Source organism: Acinonyx jubatus, chromosome D1 (genome assembly GCF_027475565.1).
Source record: "Acinonyx jubatus isolate Ajub_Pintada_27869175 chromosome D1, VMU_Ajub_asm_v1.0, whole genome shotgun sequence".
Taxonomy (NCBI): domain Eukaryota; kingdom Metazoa; phylum Chordata; class Mammalia; order Carnivora; family Felidae; genus Acinonyx; species Acinonyx jubatus.
In genome coordinates this window covers 66,495,961-66,517,280 of record NC_069390.1, presented here as the reverse complement: position 1 = coordinate 66,517,280, position 21,320 = coordinate 66,495,961, and the positions used below count along the sequence as shown (strand labels likewise).

Below are 21,320 nucleotides of genomic sequence, written 5' to 3'. Positions count from 1 at the left end.
AAGGACATTAGCAAGATAATTGGTAAAATTTGATTAAAGTCTATATATTAGATAATAATATTGTATCAATGTTATTTTCTTGATTTTTGTATTTTTACTGTAGCTATTATAATGTTAACATTTTGGAAATATGTGTGTGGGGAACATGGTATTCTTTTTCCTATTTCTGCAACATTTTATAAGACTGAAATTATTTTAAAATGCACTTTACAATTAAGAGAAAATGTAAAGCAAAGACTAAATGAGGCCAATATGTTTGTGTAATCTTTACTTTTGAAATATTTCTCCTTTTTTTGACTCTTTTACTTTTTCCTTACCATCTCTTTCCTCAACCCTTCTTTTATTTGCTATTTCTCATGAGATTATCTAAATTCTTTGGCTTTATGTCTGAAACTCTCTAAACTGGCTTTTGCTTACCTTTTCTACTTTATGTTTCACAAGTTCTTGCCTCATGGTTTAGCAATGTTAGATTACTGTTGTTCTCCAGCTTCTTCATTCTGACTTTTTGTCTTATGGCTTTGCTCATGTCTCAATTTATTTTTCCATGGCATTCTCTGCATATTTCTAATACTTCTAACTTGAATTCAAATGACCAGTTTATGTAATTGTCTCACCTACTTTACTTTAAGTTCCTTAAAAGTCTGGCATTGTAAGCATTATTTATGTTTATTGAACTGAACCTCTTTTGAATTTCCAGAGCACTTTTGTCTACTTCTTTTTTGACATTCAAAGTCTTCTACCTGATTTTACAGTCGCTTTTGTATATATCTTATTTCATTTTTACTATATATATATATATATATATATATATATATATACACACACACACATTTTGGTTTATGGACCACATCTTATTTGTGCTTTCCTCGTAACATCTGGTTCAATACTTTGTATGTAATAAAATTTAATGAATGTTTGTTGAATCAATAAATAGGCTGAGGAGTGCCTTGGTAGCTCAGTCAGTTGAGCGTCCAACTCTTAGTTTTGGCTGGTGTTATGATCCCAGTGTTGTGGGGTCGAGCCTTATGTTGGGCTCCACACTGAGCATGGAGGCTACTTAAGATTCTCCCACTCATCCCCCTTCCTTCCCTCTCTCTCTCTCTCTTTCTCTCTTCCTCTTCCTTTGCCCCTCTCTCCTGCCTGTGTACACTCTCTCTCTAAAATAATTAATTAATTAATTAAAAAAATAGGCTGCGAACCTTGAAAATTGGTATTCTTTTCTTTTAAGCCTAGTTTCTTCTTCCTGTCTAGCTTTTCAAGGAACCCTGAGGTCTTTATCTTTAGGGCTATAATAATGATGTTTACTATTCTCTCAGCAAAAAGAAAAAGAATAATTTAAATTCATTAGTTATTTGTAATGTTGAAGTATTCTATAAAGCAGCAGTGTGTTGTTTCCTATGAAAGAGTATTCAAACTCACACTTCTGTATTTACAATGTTTCTTATAAATGAAGAGGATATAACAAAATGAAGTACAACTAGGTGCTCTGTAAATATAAAGGCCAGAAAATATTAATAGGATTGGACTACTCAGAGCACACTGGGGTATGCCTCAAGCTGATCTGTACAGTTGTTATTCCTAGAGGAAGGGGAAGTACTTCCTAGTGGCTCAATATCACAGAGATTATTTAACTTACTTTCTGGACACTTCAAGAACTTTTGGTTCTTGAAAGGGCACAGATTTTGTGCATGCCACTCATCAGTAGCAACATACATTTAAAAAAAAAGGTTAGAGAAGAATGGTATAAATTAATAAAGAAGCAAACAAATCTACAAAACAGTTAATTCAGGTGAGTATATTTACTTTACAGAGTTCCAGAGTTTATAAAAATTCACTATAAGATTCTTTTACATAGAAAACATTTCTGATGTATATAACAGCTGTATCTGTTTAAAGTAAAGTTGGAAATATTTATTGGGACATATTGTGTAATGCAGAGTACATCTGTGTAAATAATATAATACATATCTATGCATATTTATTTTGTTCAGACACAAGAAGGATACAGAAATAGTAATACATTCATTGCCTTTAAGGAGCTTAAAATCTACATGAATGGATAAGAAACGCATAAGTAATGTTACGTTTATTTTTCCTTTTGTTGATATTATGAGTTGTTCTTGAAAGAAGCAAGGTGGACTAATCATTACTAGAGATGCACAGGAGAAGTATATATCCTGAGGGGAATCATGGAATGAGGGTGCCTGGATCACTGAAGAAGAGCAGATAATCAGCACAGGCTTTGTAGTGGAGGGAGGCATATGAGTAGTCCTTTAAAAATTAAGTAGGGGCATTACCAGAACTGGGGTGCTCAGGAGTAGACATGGATTCTAAAGAGAAAATGATTCCATTTAAATTGAACAGATTTGAGGGGCGGTGTGATTTTGAGAGAAACCCATGCAAACAATTGAAAATGCAGGACTGGAAATTAGAAAGAAAAGTCCTCTAGAATTTGAGAGTCTAAATTTGAGAGTCATCTGGGAGTGAGTCTGGACAGAAGAGGTAGAGAAAAGGAATTTTGGAGTAACAGCTGAGCCCAGGAGGTAAAAAGAGGAAAAGGAAATAAAATGGAAGAGGAAATCAGCAAGATGGGGTGTCAGCTAGGAGAGAGTTGGGTTTCTGAATATAGAGACAAGAATTACAGAAGTATGAAATTCCAGTGAGTGAAAGACATAGAGAACTGTAGGAAGTCGGGGAAAGTAGAAAACAGGACTAGGAGGTACTCAGTGAGTTTTAACTGTGTAGTATTCATAGCATAAGAAAGGACAGAATTAAGAAATGAAAGCAGAAATCACAAGCTGACTGCCTTTATGCAGACTCCAGCCTAAGTTTATATTTTGTTTGCCCATTCTTTGTTAGCTCACATGGTATTTAAAAATACATAATTTTGTCAATGTTTAAAAAATCAAGGTATTCTCCTAAGAAGGTCAGACTTCCAAGTTCTCTTGAAAAATTCTAAACATCTGGCCACAGTGGGTCTGGTTTTTCTCATTGCAGGGAAAATGCATGGAAATAACCAGAGACTGCACCCATTAGACAGGGAATGAACTGTCCATTTTCCCAAGGGCCATCCATCTCTTCCTCCATATTTCTTGTACCTGGCTCACTTTACTTATTTTGAGTACTTGAAATCATTTGACATTTTTACATCTAGATAAGTGATTTTCAAGCTAGGATGTGTCACACTCACACCAGAAATATAGATTGCAGGATCCTATCCCTACTGTTTCTGATTTGGCAGGTCGGGGGTGAGGCCCAAGAGTTTGTCTAAGAAGTCTCCAGATGATGCTGATGCTATTAGTATAGGGACCACAATTTAAAAGATTCAAGGATAAGTGAGTGGTAAGGAAGTAGTTCAAGAGTTTAGTGTAGTGGTAAGGTGAATAGACGCTGCATTCAGAGGGAACTAGGTTCTGGTTTTTCACCCAGGAAATAAGGGTGATAGTTCCTACCTCAAAGGTTTACTTTTAAGTCTGTATGAGATAATGCATATAAAATATGTATCAGGATCATCAAAGCAGGACCTAGCTTATTGTAACTCTTCATGAAATTATTCTATTGCATGTTAAATTTATTAAGTCTTTCAAGAATATTGATTCTGGGGAGAGGTCAGAGATAGACTGGTAGTTTTGGAGCAAAGATGATCAAGGATCTTTATTTTTTTTAAGAATGAAGGAAATATAAAAGTATGGAAAAAAATACTATTTCTATGAGAGCTACATTGATGGGAAGTCACCAGTTGTTGGAGTAATGGTGGGGATATGAAAGCATAGAAAGCCAGCCAAGATACTGAAATTCAGGAAGCATACATGGGACACCAACTGGTATGAGGTAGGAAAGTTGTAGATTCATAGCATCCAACCCAGCTGTGGGATGGTTGATAAGGAGGAAGGAGACTGCAGTGGATTACATAATCTCCATATTTTAGATGACACCTAGCTAGTAAATGGAAGTAAAGGGATTATAACTCATTTATTCCATACTCTAAAATCCATGCTTTTTTCTTTTAACATAATGCCTGTCAAAGCCCACACTATTTACTATTACACTGAACACTTGCTTGTTTATATAACTTCTTGTCTTTAGAATTATTTCAGTGTCATATCCTTCAGGAAGCCTCCTTTGATTCCTTAGTCTGATGCAGATGATCCTCTCATATTTTATATCTATTATTATGATTAACACATTGTATTGTAAATTACATATTTATATATCTATCTGTCCCATTAGATAGATGGGAGGATGGAGAGATAGATGGAGGATAGACAGTATATCTCATTGTTTTTGATATTCTGGGAATTAATAAATAAATTAATAATAATAAGTAAATATTGAATTTCCAGGGTATAAATACATTTTTAGGGAGTAATAAACATTAATAACAATATTAATGTATTTTGTTTAATAGGTGAAAAATAAAGGATTAAATTAGATGACTATCTCCTACATGGAGGAAAAAACAAACAGGGAACAAGGGCTCTTATCTGGCTAAGATGAATGACAAGCTCAGCTACTTGAGGGTATTCTGGTAGCCTTTGCTACCAGAACTTTATCAAAAACATAAAGTCCCTTACTGTGTGCTCAGCTGAAGTAGTGGATGTGCTGCCATGTTTTGTCTGATGATGGATCCGGCAGCAAAGCTACAATGCAGGCTCAATCAGCAGATTGATTCCAGTTGATTTCATCAGGGCTTACTGTGGGCATCTGCAATTGGCAGTCCTGATTTGTATAGTTCATGACCCCAGGGAGGAGTGTGTTTAATTTGTCAGTCTATAGTGTTCTAACAGGGCAGATAAACCATTTAGGCCATTGACAATACTCCAAGAGTCAGTAAAAATATAATAGGGTTGATCAGGAAGCACATTGGCCAGAGCTTCAAGAATGACCTTGAGTTCTGCCACCTTAGTGGAAGAACTCCTTCCATTCTCAGTTCTGCATAGCTAGAACTAAGAACAAAAAGTATCAGCATCCCACTGGACACTGCTGGCTTCAGTTTAGTGAAACCATTAGTGAAACAGGCCCAGGCATTTAGTGAAACTTTAATGAATGGAGGACCCCATTGAGCCAGTAGCTTTGTCTCAGGGGATTTTAATTGGAGGTTGCTTCTCTTTACCAGAGGTTCTAATCAATCTCTCTCACTCACAAAGACTTGTAGCTCAGAGGAGTCAGTAATGTTGTGGGGCTGTACAGACAGAGAGACTGCCATAGCTTGCTGAGAGCTTCCAACATAGCCAGTTGGTTTGGACTTCACTTTAAGGATGCTGATTTGTGCCCTAGCTGATAATATAGACCAACTAAAATGTCCAAGTAAGACCATACCGTCTCCCATATTCTGAGACTAATAAGGTGCTGGGCTTTCTTTTTCGATGGTTGAGGCTAAAAAGGAGTATCTCCTTGACTGCTGAAAGTAATTTGCTTAGATAGGCCCTCAGTTTTGTCAGAGTTTATTATCTACTCCTGCTAGCTGAGGCTTGTGACTTGCCAAATAGGACATCATAAATCTTAATGGCAAATGGAAGAGGAATTTAGGTATAGTAAATATATCATGAGGCTTGCCATATGAATAAAAATTGGTCTTGGACCTTGAGTACCAGTGGGATAGAAAAAGATGTTGGAAAGGGAACATACCAAGTGCCATCAGTCAATGCAAAGGATTTAGTTATAGTTAAATGTTTGGAATAGTTGAGACAGTAGGAGCAATAGCAGAATCAATAATCCACTGTGAGCCTCCAGATCTTGTTAGCCTTTTTTACTGGCCATGCTTGGCTGTTGTTCAAGATATTGCATCTTGGGTTATTATCCCTGCTGTTGTTAAGTCCTTAAGGTGATGATTTCCTTTCTTCCCGTAAGATTCTCCACTTTTTCTGCTGGACTACCAAGAGAAAATAGAGAAAAGAATTGGAGAGAGATTTATGTTCTATTAGTATTTCTGTACATATAGCTTTTCCTGATCAGGAGAACCCTTTCTGGAATTTCTGAGAATTTACAAAGAAGCGTTAAGACCAATTATACATTTAGCAGTGGAAACGATGCAAATAGTACATTGAGTTGGCCCAAAGGACCCTTTACACAGGTCATTTGTCTTTCTTTCTCCTTGGTAAACCCTGCCCAAACATAATCACCTGAATCCTGGTGCCCCTTCTTCTGCCAATTCACAGAACCTAGCAGATTGTGGTTTGGGTGACTGTACACAGAAGATCTATAAGAATTTGAGTGCTTGCCCTCCCAGAAGTTCTCTAGCATATTTGGATGGGTGTGTGTCACCTTCATTTCCTCTTAGGAACAGGGAAACTTTAACTCCATTATTAATAATCTTTTTCCTTAAAGCATTTAAGGTCAGTGTAAAAGGGAAAGGAGGGGCCATGAATCATGGTGAGTGAGAGCAGTTCTACAGCAGTAAGAAAGCACATTTACTTGTGATTTTCAGGGGTGTGTAGGTGGTTTGCAGCCCAGTGAAATGAACTGATAATGTTTTTGGTCTAACTGATAGCAGCAGCAAAGCCATCAGTATGGACAATCTAAAGACTGGCATATTAAATGTATGCTTCCACAGGGGCACAAACTGCACATATCTGCATCACTTATGCAGATGTCCACAGTAAGAACCTGATAAGACCAATAGGAATCAAGCTGCTGACTGAGCTTGCATTGACACAATTGCTGCCTGCATCCATCATCATACTGAACATGGCAGCACATCCGCCATTCCAGACTGAGCACAAAGTAAATGACTCTATATCTGATGTAGAAGCTACCTGGGTATCCTCAGGTAGTTGAGCTTGAGATTCTTCTTAGCCAGATTGGAGCCCTGTTCCCTGTTTGTTCCTTCAGTTAAGCATTCATTAATTTATCTAATTTAATCTTTTAATTTTTTATTCATTAAACAAATATTTATTGAACTCTGGGAATTAATAAATAATAACATATAATGCCTGTCGTCCAAGGAACTCTAATCAGACAGACAGATATATAAACATGTGATTTATAATGCAATAAGTTAATCACAATGATAGATGTAAACTATGGGAATAGAGAAGAGGAGCATCTACAATAGATTAGAATCAGAGAAATCTTGGTTTCCACTCATAATAGTTGCATACTTCTCTCCTTTTATAATCAGGAGAGGTACACTACTCTATAACTATTGTCTGAATGCAGGTGGGAACTCTGCTCATCCCATGAATCTTGGGAGTTGCGGGTAATTGGCAGATGGGTGAGGAGGTCCCACCACTCAGGGTATAGTCAGCAGGGCACCATTTGGGAACTGTCTTTGAGTTTATTTCCCAGTACTCAGCCTGGAACCACTTTGTACATTCTTCCTCATTAATAGGCATTAAAGTGGAGGATCATTATTATGCAGTTCAACATAAATTTCATCACTATGTTGGCTACCAATCCCAAAGACATCCCAGAAATCCCTTTTATCAGTCTGCAAATCCCTGATCCTTTCTCTTCCAGAAAACCATGTCTGTCAGCATTATGTCCTTGTCATCACAATTGTCAAGAACCGTGAAGGGGCTAAGATTGTATCCTATTTGAAATCTAAGAACAATGACAAAGTTTCATGAATGCCAGAATGTCAGAAGACTCCTAGGACAGAAACAAAGGACTTTATTATGTACCACTATAGTAGTAACCAGACAGCAGTTTCTCAAGCCCCAGTACCTACAGGGCAATGCAAGGATGGCCAAGTGATATATTCCCATGCAGTGGGGAATTATCCTCAGTGTAGGTAATGGAAATATATATATATATTAGTTTATTTATTTATTTTGAGAGAGAGAGAATCCTAAGCAGGCTCCATGTTGCCAGCACAGAGCTGGATGCAGGGCTTGAACTCACGAACCTTGAGATCATGACCTGAGCTGAAGTTGGAAGCTTAACCAACTAAGCTACCCAAGCACCCAGGGAATGGAAATCTTTTTCAGTGGTCAATAAGCAAACTTACCTTTGCTCTGAAAGTAAACATATTTATCATCCAAAGTTGTAGTTATACAAAGATGTTTGAAAGGATAGTCCAGAATGAAAGTAGTCAGTGCCTCTGCTTGTTCTGAGGTCTTCAACTAGTACCACAGAGTAGACATTCTTGCAAGGATGGGAACTTATATAAGATGAAATTAACCCTTCTCTCTTCATCTTCCTATTAACCATGTTCAGCTTTTACCAGATCATCAATTTACACTTGAATGATACAAGTTCAACACTCCCTGTTGAAAAGCTTTGAAATTTATAAAAACTTGCCTTTGAATAACTGTCCCATTTTATTTTTTCTCTTTGGGAGCAATATAAAAATAGGTTAGATAGTATTCTAAACTAATGGGTTAGATTTATTCTAAAACTGACATAAGTAATACTGAATAATACTTATACAGGTCGTAGGTGTTTTAATGTGCATGTTAAAAGTTTGAAAAACATGTAGTTCACATTGCAGAGAACAAATAAGACATAGTGATTTTTTTAACTTTTTTTTTTAGCTTACAGATTTCAGTGAACCAAAGCAAAATCCTTCATGTACTGAACAAAATAAAGACAACCAGTGTTTTGAAAATGAAGCTGACAAAAAGACAAGAGTAAGTGTTAGAGTGTTTTCTTTGTTTCTTTGTTTAATGGGCAAGATACGTCTTGTTCTCTGTGAAGTATAACCTAATTTCTGCTTTTGGCCTGCTCAGAATATTGGGTTCACCTGCTACCGGGTTGACATTGGACTATGCATCATTTTGAGCAGTTGTGTGCTTTCATTTTGAGAATTTTGTTTGTGTTTGTTTTAGTGTAAATTCTAAACTAGTAATCACACAACCATTTTGTAATCTACTCCACTTCTCCTCTCTCCTGTCTGGTTCAGGACAGGAGAAAAACCCTCACATGACTCTTTGACAGTGGCTTTTAGGTTTCATTGGGGTTTTTTTTTTTGTTTTTTTTTTTGTTTTGTTTGTTTTTTGTAATAGCTTCCCTGAAGCAATCTGAACTCTACAATTATACTTTTTTTGTGATTGTCACCTTGTGTAGTTATTCAAGACAGGGAATCAAAACCAATCATCTATAAGGTAATGCTAAACAGGTCATAGTGCTTTATTTGATGAAATCAAGAACCTGAATTCAAAGTATGTGTATTTCCAAGTAAAAATATTTTATTAATCAGCAGCCTCAGATTTAATTTATTTCTGATCAATTGCCACAAGCTGATCCTTATTTATTGTAGCCTAGTGAAATACACCAATGTTGTATTCTCCATTTCATTGATAAAAACATCAAATTTAATTATGAAAATGAGAAAATAAATCATGATTATTTTTATGAACATGCATTAAGTATTTAAACCTCACATAAAATTCTTTTGGGAGATTATTTTATAAATATTTGCTTTATTGATGCTTCTTGAAATATGTCTTTAATGATGTTCCTTCTTGTCTTTTTGGTGAATCTTCTATTAGCAAGCACAGGCAATCTTCATTATGGCTCTATAGGCCTCAAATTTCTTTCAAATATGGGACAATATGTCTACTGAATGGTAAATATCAGTAAAGGATCGTTTTTCTGTTGATGACCATTTATAACATGGGCTGTCTTCTGTTAATTGCCAATTAGTTGAGCCTCTTAATTTTGACTTGATTTTGAGATTTTGGCAAAGTTCTGAGTCAGATCCAGTTATGAATTTTCATCATTATGATGTGGGGTTAGGAGTGAATGGTAGAGAAAGGATTCTTGAGACATTTTATGGTGTAACTTAGTAAGTTTATTTAAGTAGCATGGAGACAGGGCCTGTGGGTAGAAAGAGCTGCACTTTTGCTATATGAAGCTGATGGTTATATGCTTAGTGTTCAAGGGGGAGGAGACATGCAGAGACTATTAGATTGTAAACATCTTCAAATTTCTGCTTATAAAACTATTTTCTCCAGATTTCTCTGGTGCTTGTAATTCAGACCAATATTAGCTATTGGTTAGATGTACAGGCAATTATGAGACCCTTTAAAAAAGTAGCAGCTAGCACCTATTTGATCCTTAAAAAAGCTTTGTAGGCTATAGGTCAGCCTTCTGGACTAAAGGTGCACATTCTTCTGCTTCTATCCCTCATCAGTTAACTGTGAGGAATTTAGTTAAAATAAGAAAGGTTGTATGGTAATTGTCCTTCCCTTTATAGGGAAACTATGGAATTTAGAGCCAAATTTAACTAGTGAGCAGTTTATGGAATCCTTCTATGAAAGACCATTGTGTGCTCTCCTGAAAAATGTTTTTTCCATGTTTAACATGGAATGTGTTATTTAAACTATTTGAAACTGTTATAATATGCTAAATGTATTTCCAGGAAAGGAAGTCATCTAATTTGGCAGTGGCAGCATTTTTCTCCAAAAGGAGAGAGGGAAGGTGAATGTCTATTCTAGACTCATGAATACTTAGAAAACAAATTTTTAGACTTCCTGGCTGTTCAAGAGGATATTTGTATTTTTGCTTACTGAAAATGAAGTCATCAGGACTTAGTAGGATACAAATGTGCCAACTTGTCAAGCAGCTAAATGAAATAAGTGCTGGCAAATATACTAGAAAAAGTTTTGTGTTTTTATCATGGGAAAATATATTGCTAGCCTACACTATTTAATCTCTAAAAGCTTTAGTGTTTTCATCTTACAGAGTAGCTATGAGATTTTAATGAGACCTAAATATGAAAATGGTTAGTAGTGCCTGGAAAATAGTAGATTTTTATTCTATGAAATAAATTGCAAGTCTTACATTTAATTTATTAAGATGGTAGACTCTATTACAAATAGTTCTCAGGGTTTCCTTGGGTTCATATCTATATTACATCACTATGTCTATAACAGTTTTTTTGCCTGGAAACCATTTGGCCAAGAAGAGCTCCTGCCTTGATAATTTCTAGTTGTTGATGTTCAAAATAAGTTCTGATTGAATTAAAATACGCATCAGTGAGAATTTCTTAATTATCTTAAAAGTTGATTATATCACAAACAAAAGAATAGTCATTATTATTGTATGAATGTAATATGTTGTACATAGTGTACAATGATATTGTAACTATTGTACACAGACAATTCTTCAAAGGCTGTTGACAGTAAACCACAACTTGGAAATCACAACTGTTTATATCTATTAACTATTACACTGGACTTTGGTGTCTTCATCTTCATAATTAGGATGTTAGATCAGATTATTCCTAAGGATTCTTCCAGATCTAAAGTCAAATCATTCTGTGACAGTCAAGAGCAGGCAATAAATTATGTTGTATAGAGTCCACTAATAATACAATTAAAGTATGTTAGCCAGCAATAGCTAATGAACCCCGTGCAAATTTACACTTATGTAATAGATATGTATCTAGAACAATAAACAGGAACATCTTCAGTAGGCCACATTAGTTTGAGAAACTTTCAACAATCCAGCTTATAGGCCAGTGATTCTTGAAGTGAATCCCCAACCCCCGCAACCACCAGCATTTTTATCCTCTAAAGACTTGTTAGAAAAGTTAGTTCTTGGGCTCTATTTCAGATCAAGTAAATCAGATCAAGTAAACCAGAAATGCTGGGAGTGGGACCCAGACCCAGTGTTTTAATGAGCCCTTCAGCTGAGTCTTAGGTTTGCTACAATTTGAGAACCACTGCCATGAGTAGTAAACCTCTGGACTTTCCTCTGATCAGTCACTAGCCATCTTCCTGTCACATACTTTAGACAATTTAGGGAAGACCCTGAAAGTAATTCAAGTATTTATAAGACAACTAAGATAAAATAAATTGCACCATGTGTACTGTTTATGTTTCTTGTTTGCATTTCTCATTATTGGTGATCTTCTAAAAAAACTCTGCATGCTGATTTTCTAACATCATTCAGGAACATGTTAATGTCTGTATTCCTCTCTACTCTTAGTTGGCAAATTTTGGCCATAGCTTAATTCCAGGCTTCTGGAAGCTATTTTGCCCAGTGGGAGATATCCTCCCTAAAAGTATTGATCCATAAAAATCAGAATCAGAAATAGCTTTCAATTGCATTCTCTCTCTGTGCCATGGAAGGAAACTTTCCCTGCTTTTGTTATACATTTAGCCGAATTTCCATATATTTGAGCATGCTTTTGCCATCACTGAGGCTTAGACAACTGATTTCTCTTTTTTCCAAAGTGGTTTTATCAATTGCAGACTTTACCTCTGTTTTAAGGGCTTACATGAATCATGGTGTTGCCACTTGTCATAGGATGTGGAGAACTCTGAAGTTACAAAGGGCAATACAATTTGCAAAATTTGTTATAGGTATGTTTACAAGAACTGATGAAATTTTGTGAAATCTGTGAGAAAATTAAAATTAGGAAATGAAAATAAAGATATCATTGGGAATTCTAGACCTTTACTGATGAAGAAATATTTTAAATTTGATGTGGTTCATTCATTTTATTATTTCCATTGAACAATCTTAAATAAGTGGAAGTGTCTTTTAGGGCTATGCTCTGTGTTTAAATAAATCTAATAAACAAAGGGTAATATTTGGAGATTTAGTCTTCCAGAATCCTAGTGAGAAACAATGAGGACTTTTAATCAGATCACAGGATGATGAGGGAATTTTGACAGGACATGGTGACTAAGTAGATTTGAGAGATGGGTGGTATGAGAATGAAAATGGGAAAATTTAGGTTGATTCACAGATAAACAGAGTGAATTCAGTAATGTTGTCTTAAATTTGAGATAATAGTGGAACAGCTAAGAAGAAATATTCTAAGAGGATTTGGACACATTGGTTGAGAAACAAGTGCGATGTCAAAATTAGGACAGTGTGGGGTGCCTGTGTGGCTCAGTTGGTTAAGTGTCTGACTTTTGGTTTGGGCTGGTGTTAGGATCTCACAGTTCATGTGTTCGAGTCCTATGTCAGGCACTGCACTGACAGTGCGGAGTCTGCTTGGAATTTTCTATCTCCCTCTCTCTGCCCCTCCCCCACTCACTATCTCTCTCTGTCTTAAAATAAATAAACATTAAAAAAAAGTAGGACAGTGTGATAGAGTGTAAAGAGTATAGAGTGAAAAGTCAGATACCACAGTTTATATTTTGGCTCTACCACTAATTAGTCATGCAACCTTGAGTAGATTAAATAGCCTCTATTTTTATTGTAAAATGTAGGTAGTGCCTATCTTATAGGACTACAGTAAGAATCAAATGAAATAAACAGGACTGACAGCTAAATGCTCTGGTTACTGCTTATGTTTGGAGACATGATTGCAGAACCAAACGTCTCAAAAATATTTTAAGTTTTAGATAATATTTTTGTTGTTTGATATTTAAACCTAATTTCTTACAGATTTTTTTAAACAAATGATTATTTTTGAGAGAGAGAGGGAGACAGCATGAGCAGGGGAAGAGCAGAAAGAGAGGGACACAGAGGATCTGAAGCAGGCTCTACACTGTCAGTGCAGAACCGCATGCAGGGCTTGAACCTACATACTGTGAGATCATGACCTGAACCCAATTTGGATGCTTAACTGACTGAACCACCCAGGTACCCCTAAATCTAATTTTTGAAGCAGAAAACAGATTCTAGCCAATCTTTTGAATTAGAACTGTTTGGTAAAGGTATTCAGTGGGTACTATGCAAATACCATAATGGATAGGGCATAACATTACGTCTTTTTAACAAGAACAAAGAAGTACCAGTTGGAGAAAAATTTGACTATAGGGAACATATCAGACTGGAAAGGAAACGTGGTGTAAGAGTAGGTCATAATTGGAAAACAGAGAACTTGGGTCATTGTCTTTGTACTCTGATTATTTGGGCATTCTTGGGCAAATCACTTGGCCAGTCTATACCTCAGTTTCCTAATCTAAAGTAATTAGATAATTTATATTTTAAATACAATTTTTAACAAATTTTAAACAAACTTATAACACTTTGATAGAATGGGAAAATTATTTCTTTTAGAGAATCCCAACATGGACTTTAATTTTTTTTCAGATTAAAATGTTATCCGTTAATGTACTCTGTTAAACACCTGCACATTCTGATTAAGAATAATTTTGCAGCTGAGCTCTATTTCACTATTTACTGTCCTTGCCAATATTTATAAGGAAACTTCTTTTCTTTAATGCTACTCAGCCATGGCAAAGAAAGCTTTTATGTTTGTTTGTTTTAATGAGAACCGGCTGGGGATTTCCGTGCTTTTATATGTGTACCTTAGATGCTCTCCATGGTCCTTATTTTAAAATAGTTCTGAGTTAATCTTCCTGGAGACCTAAATTCAAAAAAAAACCCACAGAATCATCCATTCCCCCACTCCCACCGCATACCAACATCAAGCTCTGCACAGCAAGTCCCACCTACCTGCTGGTTGCCCCTCAGTCTGAAAAAACAAACACAGAATCAAAGGATTAAAAGTAATTTCATTAGTAATTTGGAGCAATGACTCTCCTCAGTCTTAAATAATCTCTACTGCTGCCCTGCTAAGGGAGAATCTATCATCTGGAAAGCCTCTAGTTATAGGATATTTACCACTTCCCAAGGTATTTATTCGATCTGGGCAAGTTTAAACATTATGCTGTTATTTTTTAAAATTTAAACTCAGGATATTCAAATTATTATAGCACTGAGTATATTTTCTCTTTTCTAATGTCAGTGAAAGTAAAGTGGTAAACTTCTAAGTATCTGGAATTAATAAGGAATAATTTTTTTCTTTTTAATGAGATACTGTAGTTAACTGACTAATTTGCTTTACTAATGTAAAATGTAGAATGTAATTACTCCTCATTGTCTGGTTGATGAAGATATTGTGCTTTATCTTTGAGCACCTTGTAGTGCCTCAGGGTCAGTGTTCTGTCTATTAAAGATTAATCGCTGGACTTCTATACTAGCGTTTCAGTAGATCAGGTTATTGTGTTACTAACTCTGACATTTTCATAAAGTGATTTTAACTAGTCAATCCAATTATCAGTATACTGATTTACTAGCTGCCTCTAAAGCAACACAAATAACTACAGAAATGATAGTTTGGCCATTTGATGTTTCTTTGTTTAGGAACTTAGTTTTTTTTTGGTTTTTTTTTTTTTTTTTTACATATGTTTGAAAACAGCAAAGTATATTCTTTGATAGATTAGGGAATATTCAGATATCCTGCCCTTAGAACCAAACATTTGAAGTTTATGGTATTTACCAGCTGGATAGATGAGTTAATAATTTCTAAAGTACAGCAGATCAGCATTCTCACAACAATGGGATGGAACATGGAGTTAGATGATCAAGCTTCATGTCCTCCTTCATCTTCTCAGTGGAGTGCCCTCCATGCACTGGTTTACCAACTGAGTAAGTATATAAATTTGAGCAAGTTAATTTTTCTGAGCCTCAGTTTCATCACCTATAAAATTATACTTAATTCACTGGTTGCAAATACTTAATGAGAATATGTATATGAATGTATCTAAACACAGCCTGCTAAATAAAAAGTTAATGCCGAATCTGAAAATTATTCTTTACTTTATGTATTTGTAAATACTATGGTTAGTGTAAATCACATTTTTAGAAACTAAGCAATATTAAAAGATCTTCCCTGTGATACATCATATTCATTCATTCATTCATTCATTCATTCATTCATTCATTCATTCAAAAAAGTCGCCAGCATCTGTTACACAGCTGGGCACTGTTCTAAACACTGGTGATATAGCCACGGACAAAACAGGTAAACTTCTTGCTCTCAGAAATAAATTTCAAATAGAGGATATGGCAAGATATGAATAAAGAAGATAATTTCAGATTGTGATAGTTGCTATGAAGGAAATAAATAGGATTATGTGATAGAAAATGATGGGAGGGAATGTAATTTAATTAAGGAGGTCAGTTGGGGAAGATTTATAAAGTGCTAACATCTGAGCAGAGATCTGAATGATGAGGAGACAGCTGTGTAAAAACCCAAGGGAAGAGCGTTTTCGGCAGAGGGAACAACAAATTCAAGGCCTTGAGGAAGAATGAGAATGAGGAAGAATGAGGTCAGTGTGATGGGATGTAAAAAGGGGTAGTGTGGGAAGGGCAGTTAGCGATACTACAGAGATTATTTATGTCAACTTGAAAACAAAATTGTATTTCAGATCATATAACTTTCTAGATGTGTGGCCTGTGCACAACTACTTGGATTTCTGGACTCCATTTAACTCATAGCATTGTACAGTAATAGGAAAAATTAAGCCTTATATGGAATGTACTTGATGTTCAGCAAAATTTATATAAACTTTTAGGGGAACAGTATTTATTGAATGTTTTCATCATTTTTAGTTTACCACTTGTAATTGTCTAAATTTCAAAGGTTGTTTCAATTTGATGATAATAACAAGGGGAGTGGTTACATGGTTATCAATTATGTTTCAATTCACTTACATAAGCAAAATTGACATGCAAACTATTGTGGGAAAGTAGGTGAACGATGAGCATTTCTGTGGCAAGTTTTGATTCACTCAAGATTCTTATTTAATTTTAAAATTTTAAAATTTTAAAATATTTAAATTTTATGTTTTTCTACATACTTAACATACACAGAATACATAGACTCCTGCCTTTCATAAATCATTTTAGGGATCCGGTACTATCCATGATATTTTTTTCATCATGGAAACACTCTAGAAAAGTCAGTCCTTTTCTAGTTGATCCTAATTTCCTATTTGCCTCTGGAGAGTTTGGAAATGAGGGCAGGCATTTTGCCATGATCTGCCCGCAGTCTATTTATTTTACTAAGCTAACAAGCTATGCAGATGTCATTTGTGAGCCTGCTGTCCTGGGTATATGGGGAACAGACAGACGGGATGGAAGTCCATGTGGGTGGATTTCTTCAGTTATTTCCCTTGGAGCTGATATTTCTAATGTGGAGGCAATTCCTTCTGGGTTGCTCCCAAGGCCCTTATAAACTATAAAGACCATGGTATAGGAGCCCAGAGATGTGCCTGTCTTTTTGCGGGGGAGGAACTGCAAGTTGTTTGTAATTAGTTGTACAGAGTCCAACTTCTTCTCCTGGAGAAGGCCTTTCAAATCTGTGTCTCACTCTCAGGTTGGACCCAGGGAAACAGAAACTGCCTCAGGAATGAGGTAGGATGAGATGGAAAGCACATTGTACTTTGGATTAGAATAACCTATGTCCCGTATCACATAGGGCAAATTATATAATCTCAGGGAGATTCAGTTTCTTCATCTATAAGTCAGGGGTTATATTTCCTTTTTGAAGGGTCTAGTGACCATCAGAGATAATATGTATAAAGTACCTGCCACAGTACTTCTGATAATAGCCACTTGATAAATATAAATATAATAAATATAAATGTTTATATTTGTAAATATCTTCTCATATACACATCAATTCAATATATTTCTTTCTTAAATATATAAATATATGTTACATATATTTGTTCTTAAATATGTATGTAAATGTATACATATATATGAACAATAGTATATGTGCATATGGTACTCAAGTGGACAAAGGATGCATATCATAGGTTTTTTTTTTTTTAACGTTTATTTATTTTTGAGACAGAGAGAGACAGAGCATGAACAGGGGAGGGGCAGAGAGAGGGAGACACAGAATCTGAAACGGGCTCCGGGCTCTGAGCTGTCAGCACAGAGCCCAATGCTGGGCTGGAACTCACAGACCGCGAGATCATGACCTGAGCCAAAGTCGGGCGCTTAACCGACTGAGCCACCCAGGCGCCCCAACGTATCATAGGTTTTAAAGCAATCTCTTGTCAAGAAACAAAATGGTATAACTGAATCTGTGATCATTCTTTCATTCCTGAAATATATATTTTGTACCTCTTAAGTGCAGGTACCATGCTAGATGGCAGAGATATGCATTATATTTGTCTGCAAGGGGCTTAGATTCAAGGAAAATAAAACCACTAGGGTTTTACTTTCATACTGTTGGAAACAAACAAAATAAAGTAATGCCTATAAATGGTTAAGGTACAGGCTTAGTGCAAGTAATTTATAAAAGTAATTTTCTGATATCAAATTTCCAATGGTAGATTTTACTAAGAATCACTATGTTCCTGGATTGGTATCATTAACCTTAAGGAATATCAAGTAAAGCAATTTTCAGGCTGTGGCTTTATATCTTGCCAAACACTGTATGTGAAATCACAGACCCAGTTGAGTTCTATGTCTGTAAAAAAGTGCTTCAAGCTGATGCCTTGTTAATTTTAAAAATAAAAAGAATGTTTCCCTTGAGACAAAGGAGTGGATTACCTTCTATCATCTTTAAATCTGAGGAAAATCAATGGAGAGCCAGGTATACACAAAGTAGAAAGCTGCATCCACTTCAAAATGTTAGCTATTTTCTTTGATCTAAACATACAAACATTATCCAATTAATCACATGTGGTAAACAAGACCTAATGACTATACAACATGTATATTCCATGTGTATATTCCACATTTGTACTCAATATTATATGAATGATGCTTTTTCCATGCACCCCCCCCCCACCCCCCGGCTGACAGAGATTGCATGTTATTTGTAAAATACCTGCTCTAAAGTGCTTTTATTTAATGGAAACCCATTGGATGTGTTTATATAAGCTGACTGCATAAAGATAAAAGATATTATTGATTCACTTCTTTTTCAAATATAAAGTGTGCATAACATTTTTCTTCCTCACAACTTCTAGCTAACCTCGTGGGTCCTTCTCAACTCAGTTCAAGGTTCCTCTCTGGAAAGCTTTCCCTGGTTACTCCATTCTGGGTTAAATGCCTCTGTGTTGTGATTCTCAAACACCCTCAGTGCATGCTGTATTGTCTTAGTTGATACATTTGTAGGCAGGGATTTGGCCAGCTTTTGCTCATCCTTGTGTCCCCATGTAAGTACATTGTCAAGTACATTTGTGGAATGAATGAGATTCTGGAGTAGACAAAGGGAAGAGCTCATGGTCTAGTAGGTGATATAAACATTAATCCAAAAATGATATAGTGAGCCCTTAACAAATGTGTTGGATGCATGACTTAGTACGTGTATATGGTAAGCCAGAAGTTATGCTAGATGAATTGCCTTTATTCTGAAGGTCTTTATAGTTTGCAGAGTTCTTTGACCTGTGATTAGTCAGGTCGGATAAGTCAATCTCCCTTTGCCAGTTTGTCCATATTTTAGCTATCTCTACTCTAAGAAAATGGATACAGTTCCAGAATTACCTTTCTTCCAAGGATACTTTGTAAAATATCTATCTTACTCTGCTACACAATTTAGCAATTTTCCTCTGTGTTCCTAATTCCTGACTGTCTTTGTTCTGAACATGACTAACAAAGCTTTGGATCTGCAATAAGTTACTAGGTATCTAGTGTTTGTGTTATAGAAACACTGATACCTAGGAATGCCCAAACACATGATGTTATACATACTAGGAGACAAGTTTAGGAAGTAATGAATTAAATTATTATGATGGTGTAATAAATAAGAAAAAAGGGTAAACAGGCAAAGTGATGCTTTTTGAACCTTTGGAACCATATGACAGTCACCTAATTGAATGGACCAGGACCTGGGTTTTACTTGCATTATTTAACTTGAAAATTATCTGAAGATTATTATACCAGTAGGATAACAGTTTTTTATCTATAAACAATTTTTTGAACCACTTTTTTTTCTTTTCTCCCCTGAACACATATCTGAATTTCTATGAACTTTTTAATTTTTTTTTAAATCCTTAGAAAAGTGCTGTCATTTTGGTAGAACAATAGCATGTCAGTTTCTGAGATACTCATCTATTTAGCAATCAAGAGGATATCAAGGTTAGAAACTGAATAATTCATGAAAGATGGAAGAGTTTTACATGTTCATCTTTTTCTCAAATTGTTCATTGTAGAAAATATACTTTCTATAAAAAATAAGAGGGGGGTATGTGGTAGGTGGGGAATGGTTCTGCTGGTATCTTAAAGAAGTAAGCACAGTGTGCATAGGTTCTTAGATATGTCTTCGTGTTGCTCTCAATGATCCAGGTGAGTATGTGTTTTCTTCTAGTGAAAAGGAGGCATTGATTTTCCATTTTTATTGGTCAGGTAGTGCTTCCCATTCTGTCATTCACGTTCTCTCTTCCTAATTTCTCCACCCCTTCTCTCTGCACCCCCGTTTCTTTCTGTTGCAGTCTGTCTTTGCCTGTGTGTCTAAGAGAATGAAGGAAGAGTCTATTATTATCCAGAGTGATGTTGTCCAGTACCTCAAAGGCAGTCTATGTGGCCAGTTCACTGGAAAATAGGGAGGGATTTGAGGGTAGGGGAAGGTTAATCATTTGGCTGTTAAAATGCTGCAGAAGGGAACACAAAGCTCTGCCCACGTAATAAGCGCCTGTAGGCAGCCAGTGAGGAGGGAAAAGTTTGGGAAAGAACTCATTTTTTGTCTCTCAGAATGCAGAACTTTTGTAACATGTTGGAACCTCCTCTCACCCCAATTTTATAATACACTTATTTCTTTAAATATTTAAGTTGCTTGTGTATTCACGTATGTCACTGACCACATAAATAGGTCCAGAAATAAAAGAAGAAATTTGGTGTTTTCTAAGTTACACCACCAAGTCCGCAGTTTTTAATGTTCCTGGCCCACTTTCCCTTTCCCAGCTGTTAGTCATTTGTAAGAAGCTGCCCTTGTAAATTGCAAGTGAGTTGGGATGTGATGTATTCAGCACTGCACGCACCGTAGCTTTTCAGTCATATCTTTCGAGTCATTTAGACTCCCGGGAATCATGTTCATAATAAATAGCTTTTTATTATCCAAAGCCGCTGTTCTGGCAGCCAAACGACAGCCCTTTGATAGATGGGCCGGGTAGTTTTTGTGTTGTGCTTACTCAGAGTTGTTAGTAAGAAAGACGAAGGCAGCAAAGGGGGGACCTTGGCAAAGCAGCTCTTATGGGTATACTGAAGCAGCAGATCAGAATTCAGAAACAAGAACGAGAGCTGAAATGTGATTCTCTGGTGCTTGGTGTTACACTCCTCTCCAGGATAGAACTGTGCGGGGCACTCACAGGAGCCTTGTTCCGATCACCGAATCCACTAAAGGACCATGCAGCCGCGGAGCCCAGCAAGCCACCGGGAAGTTTTGCCGGAGCTGATTTCTAGGGGATTTTCCGGTGCCTAGGAGAATCCTGCTGGCTTTGAGCTGTATGGAGGAGGGCTCCAGTTTCCCATGAGGGCCCCCTTGGAAAAGCCGTCTGTGCAGAATCCAGGCTCTGCTTCTCTCTGTGTGCCATTTATCAAAAGGCTTTTCTCACCTTTGCTGATTTGCTGGTGTGATTTCCATGTACTGAGTCCTGTGTAGGGATCCAGCCAGGATGGATTGCCTGTGCATTGTCACCACAAAGGTAGGATAGGAAACAGGGCTGTTG

General features: G+C 36.2%; 1 protein-coding gene across 3 annotated transcripts in view; it reads left to right on the top strand.

Annotated features, from left to right (window-relative positions):
* DLG2 (discs large MAGUK scaffold protein 2) overlaps positions 1–21,320 on the top strand; it is a 2,057,646-nt gene that overhangs the window by 481,861 nt on the left and 1,554,465 nt on the right. For 2 of the 3 annotated variants that reach the window (XM_053202597.1, XM_027039894.2), the window contains one exon: positions 8,475–8,570. In XM_053202597.1, the coding sequence (XP_053058572.1) occupies positions 8,475–8,570 (96 nt within the window). Of the gene's footprint in view, positions 1–8,474; positions 8,571–20,717; positions 21,297–21,320 lie in introns of those variants that run through there. The other variant, XM_053202582.1, reaches the window with a different exon arrangement.